This window comes from Eulemur rufifrons, chromosome 16 (genome assembly GCF_041146395.1).
Source record: "Eulemur rufifrons isolate Redbay chromosome 16, OSU_ERuf_1, whole genome shotgun sequence".
Lineage (NCBI taxonomy): Eukaryota > Metazoa > Chordata > Mammalia > Primates > Lemuridae > Eulemur > Eulemur rufifrons.
Window position 1 is genome coordinate 3,795,689 of NC_090998.1, and position 18,964 is coordinate 3,814,652.

The 18,964-nt window shown below is 53.5% G+C and overlaps 1 protein-coding gene across 2 annotated transcripts in view; it reads left to right on the forward strand.

The window, feature by feature from the left end:
• The window catches only part of TEAD4 (TEA domain transcription factor 4), a 68,902-nt gene that overhangs the window by 48,365 nt on the left and 1,573 nt on the right, over window positions 1-18,964 (forward strand). For both annotated transcript variants that reach the window (XM_069490009.1, XM_069490008.1), the window contains 5 exons: window positions 577-620; window positions 1,140-1,195; window positions 3,313-3,452; window positions 4,104-4,277; window positions 17,633-17,773. In XM_069490009.1, the coding sequence (XP_069346110.1) occupies window positions 577-620; window positions 1,140-1,195; window positions 3,313-3,452; window positions 4,104-4,277; window positions 17,633-17,773 (555 nt within the window). The remainder of the gene's footprint in view (window positions 1-576; window positions 621-1,139; window positions 1,196-3,312; window positions 3,453-4,103; window positions 4,278-17,632; window positions 17,774-18,964) is intronic.

Here is an 18,964-nt window from a genome sequence, read left to right on the forward strand (position 1 = left end):
GCTGCCTCCTCACAGGGTTTTCTTGGCTTTGGGCACCAAGGGGTCTTTGAGGCATGCCCACAGCACCACCCTGGGCGTGTGGGAGGGCAGTGCCAGGCCCCGAGCCCTGTGGGCCTCTCGCCCAGCACTTTTCAAAGTGTGTACCAGAGAGCAGCAGTCCAGCGCATGTTAAGTAGATAGGACACGAAATGATCCTCTAGATAAGTGAGTTTGGAACACTTAGAATTAAATAGCTTGCTTGACTCCAGGACTCTTCGGAGCCTTAAGTGCTGACGTGCGCCGTGGATCTCTCCAGGAGGAACACAGTATGCAGTGTTGGCCAGACATGGGTGCTTGTTCCACCGAGCACCTTGTCAACAGAGCCTTTCAGGGACTAGAGCTCCTTAAAACTCGCTTTGGGGACATGCTGCAGCCCATCAGCAGTCACCAGCTGGACAGGGGTATTGACTTCCCTCCCTACACCCACCGGACTCAGGCTCCCACCTCCCTTCCAGCGGAGGCCCCGCTCCGTCTCCCCCACGCACGGGCCCTGGGTGCACGCGTGCTGTGCTGACTCTGCGCTTTTTGCCTCCTCAGTTTTGGCAAGGAGCTTTGCCAGGCCAAGCCGGAATGTCCCATGAGTGAGTATGGCCTGGTTTCTGCTACCAGTTGTTCCCTGAACTGAACCTGAACCCATAAACTCATGAAGTTGAGCCTGGCCTCCAGGGTGGGATAGGACCACAGCTGGGGGTGGGGGTCAGCCTTGTGGGACAGCCTTGAGCTTAGGGATTGGGCTTTCCTGCCCTCGGGCATCACTGGGCTCAGCCTGTGGTGTCAACACCCTGGGGTGGCATTTGCCAAAACCCCGGTCTGTCCAGGATGTAGGGAGGACCAGAGTGTGGGGCCCAGAGGGAAGGAGTCTGGGACTCAGACCTCTGGCTGGCCTAGGGGCAAGAGGGGGAGAGGGGTGGGTTTCCTCAACAGACATGCTGCTTCTGCAAATCTGCCACAAAACCTGAGGGAGTTGGCAGGGGAGGGAGCAGGAAGGCCAAAGCCCACCAAGGCCACTGACGGCCAGACCACAGAGGGCACTGGACCCTGCGTGAGGCTCCGGGGCGGCAGCCTGCCCGTGGCAGACACCCCTCTCCTCTCTCCTGCAGTGTGAAACCTTTTTCTCAACAAACCTACGCTGTCCAGCCTCCGCTGCCTCTGCCAGGTGGGTCAGCAGTGCATGTGCCTTGCATATCGCAGCCCTGTGGCTCCTGTCCCAGGCACCCAACCACTGGGTGCCAACATGCCCCTCGTGGGTGCCGCCCTGTCGTGTGCTGAGACCATGCATCCAGTCTCCCGGCTACTGCCCGTCCCTTGCCCCCAGCATGCACACCTCCACGCTGTGCCAGGCCCCTTCCTGCCCCCTGAGGTGCCTCGATTGTCCCCCTCCCAGCTGTGCTCAGGGCTTGTGGGGCTCACTGCAGTTCACAGGGCAGTGCCTGTGTCCGGGCGGCTGCCCCACCTGGCCACCCTTGTTGCCGCATGTGTGCCTCGAACACCTGGGCTCCCGGGATGGCCTCCCTGTCCTTAAGCACCGTTTTGGGCCTGGAGACTGGCGACCTGCCTGCATTCTGGCCCCTCGGGCTTTGCCTGTGCTGAGAGCAGCCCTGCTGTCCCACAGGTCCCTGGGTGCAGCTTTCTCTCATCCCCACATCGAAACCCAGTCACTAAGTTGGGTCTAGTCCACCCTCTGTCTGTCCACACTGCCCCTACCTTCACCCCGGCCCCGCCACTCTTGCCTGGATGACCGCGGCAGCTGCCCCACGGGCTCCCTGCACCCTGGGTCTCCTCTCAACATCCAGCACCTCACCTCCACTTCCCCATGTTGCCTCCAGGCTTAAAGCACCTCCCTGGTGATCTGAACTCTGTAGGAGGCCTGGAGCCCTTCTCCAGTTAGTCTGCTTCCTCCAGCCCTTTTATCCGCCCCCTCCCACCTGCCTCCAGCCGAGGCTGGCCCCGGCCTCTTGGGGCCACCCCGGTGAGGTGCCTGCTGCCTGCCTGCCTGCCCGAGGGCGCTGTGCCCGCCTGCACCCAGCACTGCACACTCTTCGTTGTCATTGCCTGTCTGTGCCTGTGACTGGCTGGTGTCTGTGCAGTGCACGGCGGTCCCTCAGTAAGCCTCCATGGGACAGATGGGACACCTGCTTCGTCCCATGTGTCCAGCATGGCCCTCCACCCGGGGCTCTGCCTGTTCTTCCCATGTCTGCTCTTCCGCATGCTCCTGGCTTCCCTGCCTTGGCACAGGGCCCACCCTTCCCCAGAACCCCAGATGGGAAAGCCAGGGTCACCTACAGTTCTGCCCCAGGGGCCTCTCTCATGCCACAGCCACTGAGTGCCGAGCTCTCCTCCCTGCACGGTGGCACTTCAGGCCTCCTTCGCCTTCCGCCGGGAAAGCACAGGGTCTCGCTTCTCACCTGCCCGCCCTGCCTCGGCCCTCCCCACACTGGAAGGGGACCTTTCCCTGCCCTGCTTAAACTCCCTCCGTGACGTCCCTGGGCTCTCAGGGTGGACTCCATCCTGCCTCACTGAGCCCCCACCACTTGTCCCTTCAGCCTGGTCTCCTGCCGCTGGCCCAAACCCACACATCTCTGCACTTCCGCCGCATGAGTTTCCAAACCCTTCAAGCTGGTTCCCAGCCCTGCATGTTTCCTCTGCTTGGAAGGCCCTTTGCTGCGTCGCCCAGTGCTTCCTGACCACCCCCAGGCGGACGAGGAGCTCCCCTTTGGCGCTGGGTGCACACATGCCTCGTCGATTTGGGTCGCGTTCCTTCAGTCGTCCGTTCCCGTTAGCAACCCCCTGTCGGGTGCCTCTTCTGGGCTGGACCCTGTTCTGGGTGTGGGGAAACAGGAAATGTCCCTCTCTCCTGGGGCTGACACCGTCTTGGATAGCTGCTTCCTCTGGTTATCTCCCCGACTGGGCCAGGAGTTGCTGCTGGTGAGGATCTAACAGGGCCCGCTGGGGAAGCCCTCCAGTCCTGCAGGCCCCCGGCCCCCGGCCCCCGGCCGCCTCCACAGTCCGGCTCTCTGGAGTGTGGTTCTGTGCAGGGCCTGAGCGGACTGAGCGAGGTCAGGCCAGCCCCTCTCCACCAGTGGCTGTCCCCGGGTGCACTGGCCTGTGCCCGGCACTGCCCTCCACCACCCTGCTAGGAGGCCCACCTAGGGGAGACGAGAGGTCCCCCCCCCCAGCATGGGGTCTCTTCAAGTAGGCCTGGGGTCCTCGAAGAGGGGTTGGCAGGGAGGGCGTCTGTGGACAGGTTCCATGTGCCTCTCCCACTGTGTGCAGGGTTCGAGTCTCCTGCGGGGCCCACCCCGTCGCCCTCAGCACCTCCGGCGCCCCCGTGGCAGGGCCGTAGTGTGGCCAGCTCCAAGCTCTGGATGTTGGAGTTCTCTGCCTTCCTGGAGCAGCAGCAGGACCCGGACACGGTAGGTCCTGACGGGGCCTGGCCGGCACTCCCACCGACTCCTCACTCCTGCCTGCCGCTCCTCCGCCTGCTCCGCTTGGGGCCTTGGCTCGCCTTTCCTGTCCCTTTCCCATCTTCCCTTCCTCCCCAGACTCCGCCGTGGCTCTTTCCTTCCTCAGGGCTTCCTCCCCACCCCAGCTCTCCCGGGCAGTCTCCCGCCCTCCTGGCCCGACCAGCTCTCATCCAGAGCCGCTGCAGCCCAGCCCAGCCCTTCCCTGCCTCCGAGGGGCAGCCAGGAAGCCGAGGGGCCTCCTGTGTCTGCTCCACATCCTGCTGGACACCAGCCCGCCCCCTTCGGTGTCTGCTGTCCTGGGTGACCAGCCTCACTTAGAGGTCAGAGGGGCACCTAGAGGAGGCCAGGCTGACTGGATGTCAGAAACAATTTCACTCTGACATGTTCCAACTTCCCTTTTAGCTGAGGAACCCATTAGCCAGACAGACTCTTACTCAGAAGCCTAGTAGATGCAAGAAATAGACTTCTGCTGTCTCCGTTTTACCCGTGGGGAAACTGAGGCCCAGAGAAGTGGAGTGACTTCTCTGGGTCACATGGTGGGTGCACACCAGCCTGGCTGCACGCTCCGTTCTGTCCCTCAGCCCACTGCTCTCCCCACAGTACAACAAGCACCTGTTCGTGCACATTGGCCAGTCAAGCCCAAGCTACAGCGACCCCTACCTCGAAGCCGTGGACATCCGCCAGATCTATGACAAGTTCCCGGAGAAAAAGGGTGGACTCAAGGAGCTCTTTGAACGGGGACCCTCCAATGCTTTTTTTCTCGTGAAGTTCTGGGTAAGCCCTTTGATAAACCCTTGCAGCCAGCCCACATGTCCGTGAGAGTGGGGAGAATGGAGGAGTGGGAGAGGATGCCCTTGCCGTGGGAGAAAGCTGGTGAGGGGTGCCCGTGAGAGGGGCCAGCACGCACAAACAGCCATCGGGTGGCGGGAGCAGTACCAGGGGGCGGTGGTGATGCCAGAGTGCTGGGCTGGTAGAATGAGGCCCTTCCCTGACAAGCGGTAATGGCAGCGGCCAGGGCAGGGGTGGAGCCGTAGGAGGTGTAGTGCTGGGAGAAGACTTTCAGAGACACTGGGGGCTGGTTGAAGGGCCGGCATGGAGTGCCCTTGTCACCCAGGTCTTTGAATGGCAGATCCTGTATTGCTTTCGGACCAGGAGTGGGGCAGCTGGTCCTCCAGCCCCATATGCAAGGCACGCTGGCTGGCTGGAGCTGGGAGAGGGGAGTGTGGGGTTAGGATGGGTCACCCAGCCGCCACTGCTCCAGAGCCACTCTACCCCCCCCAAAAAACACCCACCCATCTTCTCAAATAGCCCAGCCCATAGAGTTGGCCTCTGCTTCCCCACCCACCTCCCCCCTGGGCAGGTGCTCAGAAACGCCTCCTCTAAGACCTGGAGACACAGTACCTGCTCTGGGAGCTTACCATACCTGCCAGGTACACACAGCAAAGGGATGCAGGGGAGAGAGTCAGACAAGCACGTGCAAACTGCGCCGGTGGTGAGGACATGCGGGAGGTCCGGTCTGTGAGGCTTGGGATATTCTCAGCGCCCAGACACCAAGCTGTGTGGTTTCAGCCACGTTGCCCTTCCTGCTCCCTCAGTTCTGTTAACTCTCCTTTTAATGCCTCTTGCTCAGAGATTCTTACCCTATATTGGCTCCCAGACTCCTTTGCTAATCTGAAAGCTTTACTTTTCCTAGAAAAAGGCCTGTTCACAGAGAAGTCTGTATGTAATTCCAGGTGGCCCGCAGGTTCCTGGCTAGCAGCCCCCAGCCTAGCTGTTGTCCTCAGCTAACCTGGGAGGGGCTGGCTGTCTCCAGGAGAGGCAAGTGCTGGAACTGAGACCCAGGCCCTGATCTATGAGATGCTCGGTGTTTGTACTCTGCTGGCAGGGTGGAAATGGGCCTTAGGGATGGGCATATATCTACCAGGCAGAGATGGGAAAGGCTGCTACAGTCTGGGGGAGTATGCGAGCTATGTAAGGCAGAAGGAAGTGGGCTCCAGAGGGGAAGTTGTGGATGAAGGTGTGAAAGAGAGAATGATAGGAAACAAAAATGGGAAAGAGAGTTAGATCCTGGGGAAGGTCTTGATCATACTAAAGTCTGAGTTTTAATCTGTGCTAGGATGAAAAATAGATAATATTTTATTTTACTTGATCTTTTTAAATCAATTCATGTTCATAGTTAAGATTATTAATACAATACTTATTTAAAAAAACAGTAATGGAAAGCATCAGATTCTTATCCTACTTCTGCCCACACCTCAGTCCCAATCCCAAGGCAGGCTCTGTAAACTTTAGCTGTTTATTCTGGGCTTTTTCTCCTTAGCTCTAAATAATATGCTTATATTGTTTCCTCTTGATGTCATGACTAAGACTATATTTTTATTCCATTATGGTAGAAATGTTAGCTGTGTTATACCACTTTCCTCCTCATCAGGCCAATGTAATCAGATCCAATAATTTAGTAAAAGCAATAAAATGTTTACATTTTTTAACAAAGTAGATTGAGCACCAAAGAGCTAAGAGAGAGTATTATGATTACATTTTATTTGTTGTACAACTTTTTGTTTTTTTCCTGCAAATAAGTGGCTTTTTTAACTTGCACACTTTTAAATAAGCCTATTCTTAAAATGTTACAAATTGCTTTGTCATAACCACCATATAAAATTTAAAGAAATTCTTTTCACAATGCTCAAACCTGTTAGATAATTTATCAGTTCCTCCTCTCACCTGGAGCGCTCCCTCCTAGAAGGCTCTGTTCTGCTCCAGTTTAAATGGATTTTGTTCTAGGCTTGCCCTACATTTGTCATCCTGAGACTCTCCTATCTTGAGTTTACAGTTTACTACATCTCATATTTCTCTCCTTATTGGTATACCACCCTCATTTTGCTGGAACATATCCTGTAGTACTTTCTAAGAAAAGATGTATGGTGGATAAATGGCCTTGCATATTCGAAATTTTTTTTTGTCCTTATACTTGATTGACAGTTTGGGTAAGGAATGTAGATTGTAAATCATTTTCCCCAGAAATTATTTTCAAGAACCATTTTTTAATGTATTTGTTGTCCTCTGGCACGAGTAGTGTGATATCATTCTAATTCCCTATCTTTTGTCATGCAACTTGTGTTTTTCTCTCTGAAATTTTAGTATTTCTTCTTTATTCCTTATGCTCTTCAATTTCACATTGATGAACTTTGGGATATATATGTCCCATTTTTGAGCCAGGTACTTGGTAGGCAGTGTCTTTCAATTTTAGGAAATTTACTTGTATTATTTCTTTGATCATTTCTTTCTCTCTGTTTTCTTTTCCAGGAAGCCCTATTAGTCTGATGTTGGAACCCCCTAGACTTATGCTCTATGATTTTTACCATTTCTTTATTTATTTTCTGATGTATTTTCTTGATCTACGTTCCTGGAGATTTCCTTACCTTTATCTTTTAACTTTTCTGGATTAGTAAGATTTATATTGTATAAAACTCAAAGTAACATAAATAGTTTGTTTTTGCCGGGTGTATTGGCTCACACCTGTAATCCCAGCACTTCGGGCAGCCGAGGCAGGAGGATCACTTGAAACCAGGAGTTTGAGACCAGCCTGGGCAATGTAGTGAGACCCCGTCTCTAAAAAGCAAAAGTAGCCGGTGTGGTGGTGTGTACCTGTAGTCTTAGCTACTCAGGAGGCTGAGGTAGGAGGATTGCTTGAGCCCAGGAATTAGAGGCTGCAGTGAACTGTGATCACACCTGAGTGGGAAAGCCTGGGTGATAGAGTGAGATTCTGTCTCAAAAAAACCAAACTCTTTTTCTTTCATGTAAAGGAAGTCTGGAGGTAGACAGACCGTCCAGGGCTGCCCTGTGAATCAGCAGGGACCCGCCTCCTCTCTATCTGCCATCCTCAGTACATGGCTTCCATCCTCAAAGTCATGACTGCTGGAGTTCCAGCCATTATATTCATATTCCAAACGTTAAAAAAAAGCCAATTTAGCTCTCTGAAGGGGCTTCCTAAGAAGAATTAAATACCACACGACATGTAATTAGTTGTATGGCTGCACATAGATGCAGAAGAGCCAGGGAAAGGAAGGTGCGTTTTTAGTTGGGTAAGTTGCCTTTCTGAATAAAATCAGGGCCCTGGGAGTATAGATGAAGCTAGAAGAGTCGTTCTGTGGATGGTGTGTCATAGTGTCATGACATTTTTTCTTTTTTTTTTTTGAGACAGAGTCTCACTCTGTTGCCCGGGCTAGAGTGCCGTGGCATCAGCCTAGCTCACAGCAACCTCAAACTCCTGGGCTCAAGCAATCCTCCTGCCTCAGCCTCCCGAGTAGCTGGGACTATGGACATGTGCCACCATGTCAAGCTAATTTTTTGTGTTTTTAGTTGCCCAGTTAATTTTTTCTATTCTTAGGAGAGATGGGGTCTCGCTCTTGCTCAGACTGGTCTTGAACTCTTGACCTCAAGCCATCCTCCCACCTAGGCCTCCCAGAGTGCTAGGATTACAGGAGTGAGCCACCGCGTCTGGCCAACATTTTTTCTTTCTTACTGGTTCATAAAATCATGATGCATTTTACAGTTAATCGTGAATTAGATTAATGGGGTAGGGCAGCATCTCTGCCACACTGTCTATTGAATATTTAATTTTGACTATGAAATTTTGCTTTTTTTAAATTTCCAGAGCATGTTGTTCTTTGATTACAAACTGATCTTGTTTGATGGATACAGTTTTTCTCTTACCTTTCTTGAGAGTATGAAATGACAATTATTTTCTTAAGTTTTCTTTGGTTCCTTTCTTTGTCTTTGTTTCCTTTTAATTTCTATTTTCTGTTTTGGTCTCTTGTCTTTCAAGTGGGAGGGTTTTGTCAAATGTCTACAATTCTTGGCCATCTGTCTATATTTTTTAAGATCTTTATTGTGACATAATTAACTTCCCATATAATTTACCTACTTAAAGTGTACAATTGTTTTTTGGTGTATTCCCAGAATTCTACAAAGATTATACAATCAATTTTAGAGGCCGGGCGCGGTGGCTCACGCCTGTAATCCTAGCACTCTGGGAGGCCGAGGTGGGCGGATCGTTTGAGCTCAGGAGTTCAAGACCAGCCTGAGCAAGAGCGAGACCCCACCTCTACTAAAAACAGAAAGAAATTATATGGACAGCTAAAAATATATATAGAAAAAAATTAGCCGGGCATGGTGGCGCATGCCTGTAGTCCTAGCTACTCGGGAGGCTGAGACAGGAGGATCGCTTGAGCTCAGGAGTTTGAGGTTGCTGTGAGCTCGGCTGACGCCACGGCACTCACTCTAGCCTGGGCAACAGAGTGAGACTCTGTCTCAAAAAAAAATAAAAAAAAAATAAAAAAAAAAATCAATTTTAGAACATTTTCATCACTTCCAAAATAAACCCTGTTCCCTTTAGCTATCACACCTCACTCCCATCCCCCCAGCACTATGCAATAATCTACTTTCTGTCTCTGAAGCTTTGCCTGTTCTGGACATTTCATATAAATGAATTTATAGAATATGTGGTCTTTGTGGCTGGTTTTGTTTACTTCGTGTGAAGTTTTCAGGGTCCAGCCATGGTGTAGCATGAACCAGTGCTTCATTTCTTTTTGTGGCCAAATCATGTTCCATTGTGTGGATATACCACGTTTTGTTTATCCATTCATTAGTTGATGGGCGTTTGGGTTGTTTCTACCTCTTGGCTGTTGTGGATAATGCTGCTGTGAACGTCACGTACAAGTTTTTGTGTGGACATCTGTTTTCATTACTCTTGGGTATATACTTAGGCATGGAATTGCTGAGTCAAATGGTAGCTCTTTGTTTAACTTTTTGAGGAACTGCCAGAGTCTTCCAAAGTGGCCGCACCATTGTACATTCCCACCGGCAGTGTACGAGGGCCCCGTTTTCTCCACATCCTCACCAGCTCTTGATACTCTCTGATCATAGCCGTCCTTGTGAGTGGGAAGTGGTGCCTCGCTGTGGTGGTTGTTTGCGTTTCCTTGGTGACTACTGATGTTGAGCATCCTTGCATGTGCTCCTTGGCCATTTTTCTTATTGGCCATTTGCATATCTTTGGAGAAATATCAATTCAAATCCTTTGCCTGTTTTAAAATTGGGTTACTTACCCTTTTATTATTGAGTTAGGAGTTCTTTATTCTGGATGGAAGTCCCTTATCAGATACAAGATTTGCAGGTATTTTCTCCCATTGTGTCAGCTGTCTTTTCACATTCTTGAGTGTCCTTTGAAGCACCAAAGTTTGTAACTGTGATGAAGTTCAGTTTATCTGTTTTTTCTTTTGTCATTGTGCCAGTTGTCCATGTTTAGTAGTGACTGGTGTGCAAGGTAGGACTTGTGATCAGGTGGGCTTCACTTTACCGTGATTGGGGTTAGGGAGCCAGCTGTTTTACTGGGGAAACAAGAAATGTCAATGTGTCCTTTTCTTTTCCTGAGGTGATTTTGTTTCTCCAGAGGAGATTCCTTTAATTTCCCTGGAAGGGATATACTTGGTCACAAACATTCTGGGAGTGGGATAGGGGAGGGGGTCCCACCATTTCTCATGCTGTCACTTAACTCTCCTGTTCTCAACCCTGTTACCCCTCTTTAGAATATGCCCAGTGTCCCCGAGACTCTAAGCCCTCCTATGTAATTTCTAAAGGTGATCGTTCTTTGGTCGCCTGCCGATGTGGGTGGGGTGGGCCTGGGGGCCCAGCCATCCCAGGTGCAGACGTGTTTCAGCCCTGTGTGGCATGGCCTGTGCCTCCCCAGCCCCCACTCTCTGGGTCTCTCCGGACCTGAGCCACTCAGCTCAGCTCCTTACCTGTAACCACCCCCCCACCACCACCCCACCCCACCGAAGTCACTTTTAGGTCCTTATTCCTCTTGCTTTCTTTGCCCTACAGGATCCATTCTAGTCCTAATCAGCCTTCAGTCTTCTAAAACTTGTTGAGCTCCCTTATCAGTTTGGTCTCTTCTCCATTTTCTTCAACTTTATGGTGAAGCACATTTTATTTATTTATTTATTTATTTAGAGACCAGGTCTTACTCTGTCACCCAAGGCTGGAGCACAGTAGAGTGATCATAGCTCACTGCAGCCTTGAACTCCTGGGCTTAAGCAACCCTCCTGCCTCAGCCTCCTGAGCAGCTGGAACTACAGGTGTGCACCACCACGCCTGGCTAATTTTTCTATTTTTTTGTAGAGATGAGGTCTTGCTATGTTGCCCAGGCTGATCTTGACCTCCTGGCCTGGAGCCATCCTCCTGCCTAGGCCTCCCAAGGTGCTGAGATTATAGGCGTGAGCCACCATGCCTGGCTAGTGCAGCACATTTTAAAAAGTTCTTTGCTTATTATCATTCTAGTTGGGTCTCTGAGGGGGAAAATAATAAACTTTACCATCAATCTCCCACCTTTAACCCATGCTCAGGAAAATGGGTTTGACCTGGGTGTTACTTCCAAGGGATTGGCAGTCATTGTTTGGAATGCTGGCTTGAGAAGGATCTAGAGGGGAAAGTGCTGGATGGACGGCAGTGTCTGCATGGGTGTACCAGGGAAAATGGTGGCATGTTTATGACATATTTGTCATCCCTTCTCTTCAGGTAATGAGGAGTCATTGAAGGTTTCTGAACAGGTATGACATGGCCAGACTTGTGCTTAGTTGGGTAAATCAGGTACCCAGGCTGGAAGCACGGATGAGACTCCTGTAGATCAGGCAAGAGATGCCAGCCTCTTAGGGACCTCAGCCACAAAGGCTGGCTTTAGGGTGTGATGTAGGAGGCAGGATGTCTTCTTGTTTTTGAAAAAGGGCTTAAATCATCTCCCCATTCTCCCTTCCAGCCCTTGACATGGGAATTGGAACCAGGAGGCTTTGCTGTGGGCAGCCGGTTAGCGGTATCCCTACGCAGCCAGCAGCAGCAGCTCCCATTCCTGCTAAGTGCACGCAGGCTCCCGGGCTCTCCTTTGGAGAAGTCTACGCCCCCCACCGCGGCCTGTCCAGGTTTAGCCTGGACTTGAAGAAGGAGCGTGGGCGTGCTGATCGGTGGCTCTTTCCCAGCACTGGCTCAGCTACCCTGTGGGTGCAATTTGGGGTCAGAAGGGGGGCCTGGTTGGCAGTGGCAGGGAGCGTTCTTGGGAACACTACCCTGGAGGGAGGTGATGGCACATGTGAGGCTCTTTTCACTGGCTCCTGCCGTCTTTTAGTTGTCAGTCGTATTCTGTATCCTTCCAGCTACCCTCCAGATGAGAACAGTCTTAGGCCCCCTATTTCACAAATGGGGGAAACTGAGGCATACGGTAAGTAAGGGTCTGGCTTTCAGGCAACCAGCCGGGGTGAGCCTGTGTCCTGTGGTCATTCTTGCTACGTGAGTGCTGCGAGCTAGGTCAGGGCAGAGGATGGGCAACCACAGAAGCACTTTCTCATTACTTTACATACATTAGCATGCCGAATCCTTGCCACATCCCAGAAGGTAGGTGCAATTGACAACCTCATCTGCAGAGGGGAAACTGAGGCACAAACAGGTGAATCAGCCTGTATAAGGTTACCCAGTTCATAGTTCAGACTGGGATCCAGGCCCAAGCAGTGCAGCTCCAGCGTGTGTGGCTGGAGCCATTACGCTCTGTCCTGCCCTGCAGAGTGCCGGGTGCCCTCCACGCAGGGTCCTGGTGCCTCTCCTGCTCCTGTTGGGGAAGGCTGTGAATTGTCTGAAAAAGATCATCTTCAGAAATTAAGCTCTGCCTGATGCACGGCCAGCAGTGTTAGCGTGGAGAGAGGAGACTTGACTGCAGTCGGTGTAGAGTTGGGCTTCTTGTGTCTTCTTGGCCTCAGACTTCCAGAAAATGGGGAAGTTGCCCTGCCTGGAGATTAAAGTTGGCAGGAAGTAGGAACTAGAAGGTCCTTCTGTGACCTTGCTGGTGGCCCATGTCCTCTCCTTCCTTCTGACTCGTAGGGGAGGTTGGAGGGTTGGGGATAGCTGGTGCCAAGGACATAGGATTAGGAGGTTCCAGATGTGGACCGTGTGCCCCAGTCTTGATCACATGGCCTGTGCTGTATGGGCACAGCGTGGCCCTTGGCTGCCGGGAGCTCACGCTCTGGATCTCAGAGTCCTGGGGCAGTAGCCACTGGACAGGGGAGCGTGGCGGGCTATGAGCGAGGCCCTCCTGGCAGCCAAGGCAGAGCAAGGCAGGCAGCAGGTGGCCCCAGCTGGGACACGGGGGTTCTAGTCCGGGTCCTTCCACTTGAGAGCTGTGTCCCGAGCAGATCTTGGCTGCTCTATGCCTTTGTTTCTCTGTGTGAACAGCCAGCAGCTGTTCTTGAGGGCTTGCAAGGGACCTAGTCTCTGAGGACCCCGATGTGTGTGTGGTCAGCTGGTCCCAGTCTGCCCCTGCCCCTCCCTGCCCCTTGCCCAAGCCCCAGGAGCCCCTCTGAGTGCCAGCGGCTTGGGCAGGGTGAGGACAGGGAATGTCAGAGGCCAGGGCACCTTGGCAGCCGTCTGGTGCCTCCTCGCATGTGGGGAGGGCAGAGGCACCAGAGGAAGACAAAGGTGTGACGGGGGAAGTAAATATTGTGTTGCTGACAATGAGACTTTGGGTCAGTCATGGGCCTCTCGGCACCTGGAAGCCTCTGCTCCTGTCCCCTGGCCTGGTCACTCCGTCCCCTGCCATCGATCGGCTGGTGTGAACCGGGCCACACACAATTAGGAAGGAAAACTGCTCAGACAAGGAAACAGGGCGGCCTCTCCCCCAGCCTCCCTTTCTCTTCCTGCCTGGCTGTTTTCTGAGCCTTGCTCCCAGGCGGAACGTGGGCGCTGGAGAGTTGATCGGAACCCTTTTGGAGCGGGAGGAGGGCTTCTTGTCCCCAGCCCAACCTGCTTCCTCCTGCACTGAGAGTCGCTGCTCTTGCTTACAGGGCTGCGGTGGTCACTGCAGACTCGTGGCAGCTGGGACACATGTCCAGCCGGAGACGGCGTCTGCGAGTGGGAGTGCTGCAGTGCTGAGGCTGTGCTCCTCTGATGAGGGACTGGGAAGCCGAGCCCCTCGCCCCCTAGAGCCCTGTGGCACAGCAGAGGCTGCCTCTGTCCCTGGGGCAGCGGGGAGGGGACACTTGGACCCCAGTCTGCATACTGCAAATGCTGGGCAGAGCTGGGCTGAGCTGTGGTGGCAGGAGACCCCCCGCTTTCCTCCCATCCCAGCCTGCTCTGTTCCCTTTTGGGCCCTGACATTTCTCCCAGGCACATACCAGCACATGACAATGAATCTGAGCCCCTCCAGGCCCCCACACCCGGGCTGCGGCTGTCTCAGCTCATCTGTCAGCCACCCGATCCCCCACACCTGTTCCAGGCGCGGCCTATGAGCTGCTCACCCGCACGCACAGCTATGAATAGGGTGGAGGGAGGGTTGCAAAGGGGCATTCAGATGGCGGGGGTTGGGGGACAGCTTTCCTCCTTTCTTAGGCTGAGCAAGCCAAGAAGCAAAGCTTGTTTTGGGGAGGTGCTTAGAGTGGGGGGATATGAGGGTAGACAGGAGATGTCTGGGTGCAGCTGAAGGAGAAGGGTGGGGTTGTGATTAGAAGGATCCAGGCACTGAGGACAAGACAAGGTGCTCTGGGGTGGATCGTCTGTGTCTCGAGGGCTGGCACCCTCTGTGTCTGTGCAGTGTGACCCTGGGGCAGGTTCTGGGGCTGCCTCTGGCCCGTCACTTGAGGAATTGTTGTTCTCTGTCTCTCTCCCTCCCCACACTTGCCCCCCAGCTCACGTGTTCCACTTGCTCTCCCAGTTATAATTATTAATTCCTTGAGAGCAGAGACAATGCCTCAACCCCCTTGGCCACGCTGGCCCCAGCAGTGCTGGGCTGGGCTGAGTGGTGGGAGGAGCCAGATGAGCGGGGCAGATGCCAGAAGGGTGTTTGAGATGGGGCGGAGCTGGGCTCTCCCAGGTGAGCAGGGGACCTTGCTCCCATCACCCAGGCCACCCGGCCATGAGAGGGTTAACGGCCACATGCAGCCTTCTCTGAAGGCCTAGCCCAGACCGGCAGTGCCATGGCCCTGGGAGAGCTTCCTTGGTTCTGGCCTCCAAGGAACTTCCCTGCTGGAAGGGGGCAAGGACATCTGGACAGATGGTGACAGCACTTGGTGATGCAGGGGTATGCAGAGAGCTGCTGGTGGGTGGGGGCAGCCACTGTCTTTGGGTGTTGGGAAGAGCTGGGAGGTATCGGTGCCAGCCCTGCCCAGCTTGGCCCATGGCATTATTTTAGGTGGCACATGAAGAAACACTTCTTCAGTAATAGTTATGTAATTATTTTCATATACAGGGTGTCCCAAAAGTCTCCATACAAAGGAAAAATTTTGTAAAATCTTGTAATGAATGTTTTGTAAATAAAGGTACATTTAGCTACAATTTCCCATTTTCCCTATGTGTGGCAACTTTTGGGACACCCTGTGTATTAGAAAAAATAGAATCCTTTATTTCATGGATTTATTTGCCTAAAATGGAATCAAGGAACGAGAGTGAGTTGGTTTAAAAGAACCAGGGCCCGTGGTGGATGGCGCGTGAATGTCGCGCTGATGAGAGGAGGTCGCGCAAGGCTGGAATCTGGGGGTCATCGCCATCTCATGCCGGGCCTCGCCCCTCGGCGTCCCCGCCCCGTCCAGCGCCTGCCCTTCCCAGGCAGCTGCAGGGTATCCTGAGCACACAGACTGCCCCCAGCCCCTTCTTTAGGGCCAGTCTGACAAACCTGGTCACCGAGGAGGAGCCCATGGCTTAGGGAAAACAGGAGACAGAGAGCCCGGGCCCCGGTCCCAGTTCACCTTATATTTGACAGTGGGACCTTGGGCCAGTCACAGCTGCGGTCAATTCCCGCCCGGCAGAGACCGGGCCACCTCTGCCTGGACTCGCAGGCGCCCTGCGGCCTTGCCGCACCCCTCCCTCCCGGGCCCGGCTGCGGTCGGACGGGAGGGCGGAGGCCGGCAGGGCTGGGAGCGGAGGTGTCTGATAAGCTCTGCTGTGTGTTGCAGGGGCTGAGTGTTGGCCGAATGCAGCTGTGATTCTCTTGTTCTCTTTCTTCCCGGCGGCGCCGTTATGCCATCGCAGAGCACGTTGAGCCGTGTGCCGTTCTGTTTCAACGAGAAAACAGCCTTTTTTCTCATCATAGAGCAACACCCTCGTTCCGTCCCGTAACCTTTCCACTCAGGGTTTGTAGCCAGCCACAGTAATAAATGCACGTCCCTCTCAGCATTTTTTGTGGCCATATAATATTTCTATTGTGCCCTAAGACAATGAACACCCCCTGCCAGTCTCCAGAAAGGTCTGGCTCTTGGAACGCTTTCCTCCAAAGGAGAGAAAAATGATGATTGAGCGTCCCCTAATGGCCAGTGACGGAACTGCCCAGTGCCTGGCTCTGTTTCGTGCTAAAACCTTCCTGGGGTTCAGGGCATCCTTACCTTTGTGCGGAAGAGTCTGTTGTCGGAGCCTGGAGTTCCCACTGCATTCACAGGCTATACTCTGGGGCCAGCTTGGCCGGGGTTGCAGACCAGTTGTGTGGGCGGGAGGAGAGGCTTCACCCTGAGAATAAGCCTTTTGGAATGTGTCTGAGCATTTTTTCTGAATCCTGAGTTGCTCTGTTAGCACCCCTGGCTCAGATGGGCTGATGTAATGTGAAGTTCTGGGGTTGGAGACCCCTAAGTGGCCTAGGGCTTTGGAAATACAGTTGCTACCTCAGTCCCCAAGGCACTGAAATGTCTCCTCCCGGTCCTCCCTCCCTCTGCTGGAGTGGGACATGCATGGAGTCGGAGCCTGGAGACCTGGGGCCTGTCACTTATCAGCTGTGTGGCCTATGTCTGGGGCATGAAATTGACACTGTGTTACTCCACCTTTTGTAAGAGGGAAGTGTCCACATGAATTTCAGATCAGCCCAACTTCCAGGATGCCCCCTGGGCTCTGGTTTTTTTTTTTTTTTTTTTTGAGACAGAGTCTCACTGTGTTGCTCTGGCTAGAGTGCCGTGGCGTCAGCCTAGCTCACAGCAACCTCCAACTCCTGGGCTCAAGCGATCCTCCTGCCTCAGCCTCCCAAGTAGCTGGGACTATAGGCATGCACCACCATGCCCGGCTAATTTTTCTATATATATTTTTAGCTGTCCATATAATTTCTTTCTATTTTTAGTAGAGACGGGGTCTCACTCTTGCTTAGGCAGGTCTCGAACTCCTGAGCTCAAACAATCCGCCCGCCTCGGCCTCCCAGAGTGCTAGGATTACAGGCGTGAGCCACCACGCCCGGCCTGGGCTCTGCTTTTGACAAGGAAGAAAGAGCAGCGTGTCTGGGGTGAGGAGAGACACTGACATAGAGACTGCCCAGGGCCAGGCTGGGGCCCAGGGCCAGGCTGGGGACCAAGGCTCATCCCTGTGGCTGAAGGGCTCACTCAGTGAGACGGTTTGAACCACAGAGTATGTAGTCAGACTTGTCTTCTGAAGAGACCCTCAGAGCAGTTGAGAGAAGGAACTGAGGGAAGGAAGGCTAGTGCCAGGGAGATGGTTCTTGAGGCTGAAGCAGAGCTGTGGAAAGACCCAAGGTGGCTGGACCCAGTAAGGCCATAGAGACGGCTGTGAGGCCAGCCCCAGGGGCATTTCTGGAAGAGCATTCATCAGGCCAGGTGGCCAACAAGACCAGAGGATGAGACAGAGGAGCCCCTGCATCCCCTTCCATGTTCTTGTGCTTTCTTCACTATCAAAATTCATTCTGGAAACGTTCTGATAGATTTATTCATACTAAAATAGAAATGACTGATATAGATTCAAATATTTGCAGTTTAACAAGGATAAATTTTTATACTATAAAACTTCAAGTCCTAAAGACAAAATTTGGGACCCCACCTGGTGGGAGTGTCACTACCTAAGCAGGCAGCAGTGGCCTGAAACTAACAGCGTCCCAGCATATTCTTTTCCTGTTGTTTAGGCAACACGACCTGATTTCACACAGGCCTGGGTGTGGAGGACGGTGGAAGCTTCCCAACATTCTACTGTCCAAGTTCCTTTTAAGCCCTCCTGATTTCTTCCTGGCCCTAGAACCTGGGCTGTGACCCCTGGAGTCTCCTTGACTCTGTCCCTTGTTAGGGCTTCTGCTGGCATGTCTGACCCCTCCTCCCCCTCCCCTGGTCTCCCTCCAGGCAGACCTCAACACCAACATCGAGGACGAAGGCAGCTCCTTCTATGGGGTCTCCAGCCAGTACGAGAGCCCTGAGAACATGATAATCACCTGCTCCACCAAGGTCTGCTCTTTCGGCAAGCAGGTGGTGGAGAAAGTGGAGGTAGGAGGCGCCAGTGGGTGATGGGAGAGGGTGGTAGCTGGTGTTTGCTCAAGCTCCTGGGGACAGGATTGCACAGCACAGCTTCTGTCTGCTTTTGGGAGGGGCACCCGCCAAGCTCCCCACTGCTTTCTCACTCTGCTGCCAGTGCTGTGCGCTTCCCGTGGGTCCCCTGAGCACCACTGTCCAGCCCAGCTCGCCAGAGGCCGGGCCTGCACCTTCCAAGCACGTGCTCGTGCAGGTGGGGCCTCGGGTGTCTGCCCAGTCCAGCTCTCTGGCTTCGCAGCAGAGGCCGAAAGAGAGCAAAGGCCTTCCCCGCAGTCACACGGCAGGGGCAGGGGCAGGGCTGGGTCTTTAGGGTCTCTGTTCCTTGCTCCCTTTTTATTTCCATGGCTGCCAAAAACTGTTCGGGTCCCTGCTTTTCTATTTGTGGGTACCCTGGGCACTCTGCACTAGTGGAAGTCACAGAACATTTGGGCCTGCCTTCAGGGCGGTGGTTTCCACCTCTGCTCAACCCCCTGGCCAAGGGCAGTGCAGGGCAGTGGTGAGGCGCACGAGCTTAGGTGGACCTGGCTTTCAATCCCAGCCCAGCCCCTGCTTTCTGGTGGGTATTGGGGGGGGGGGGCGCGGGTAAAAATCTTCCATTTAGCTCTAAACAAGTGACAAGTTATCCTCGCTGCCCGTTGATGCGGCCTCCTGCAGCACCCTCTGTTCTGGTCCCGTGTGCAGTGAGAGTGACAAGGAGGTGGGGCCAAAGGCCTCCAACCCACGGCACCTGCGGGCTCTGAGCGTCTGGGGCCCTGCGCAGCCCACGCACTCGCTCAGCCAGGCCTCAGCACTGCAGGCCGGTCCTCCCCGTCCCCACCTCTGTCCCACGTTTGTCTGGGTCAATGACGTCTTACTCTCACGATCTGTCGGCATCGATAACCGTCCTCATGCGAGACACAACCCGATGCCAGGCTGGCCCGGGGAAGAGACTCTCGTCTGCCCTGGTGGTTTCTACTCTGGCCGCACCTCAGCATTCCCGGGGCCTTTGGAAACACACCAGTGCATGAGCCCCACTCATCACCGCCTCGGTTTCTAGAGTGGAATCCAAATAACAGCACTTTTTAAATAGCTCCTCAGGTCGTTTATTTTTAATTAAAGTTTTAAAGCTTTTCTTTTTTTTGAGACAGAGTCTCACTCTGCCTCCTG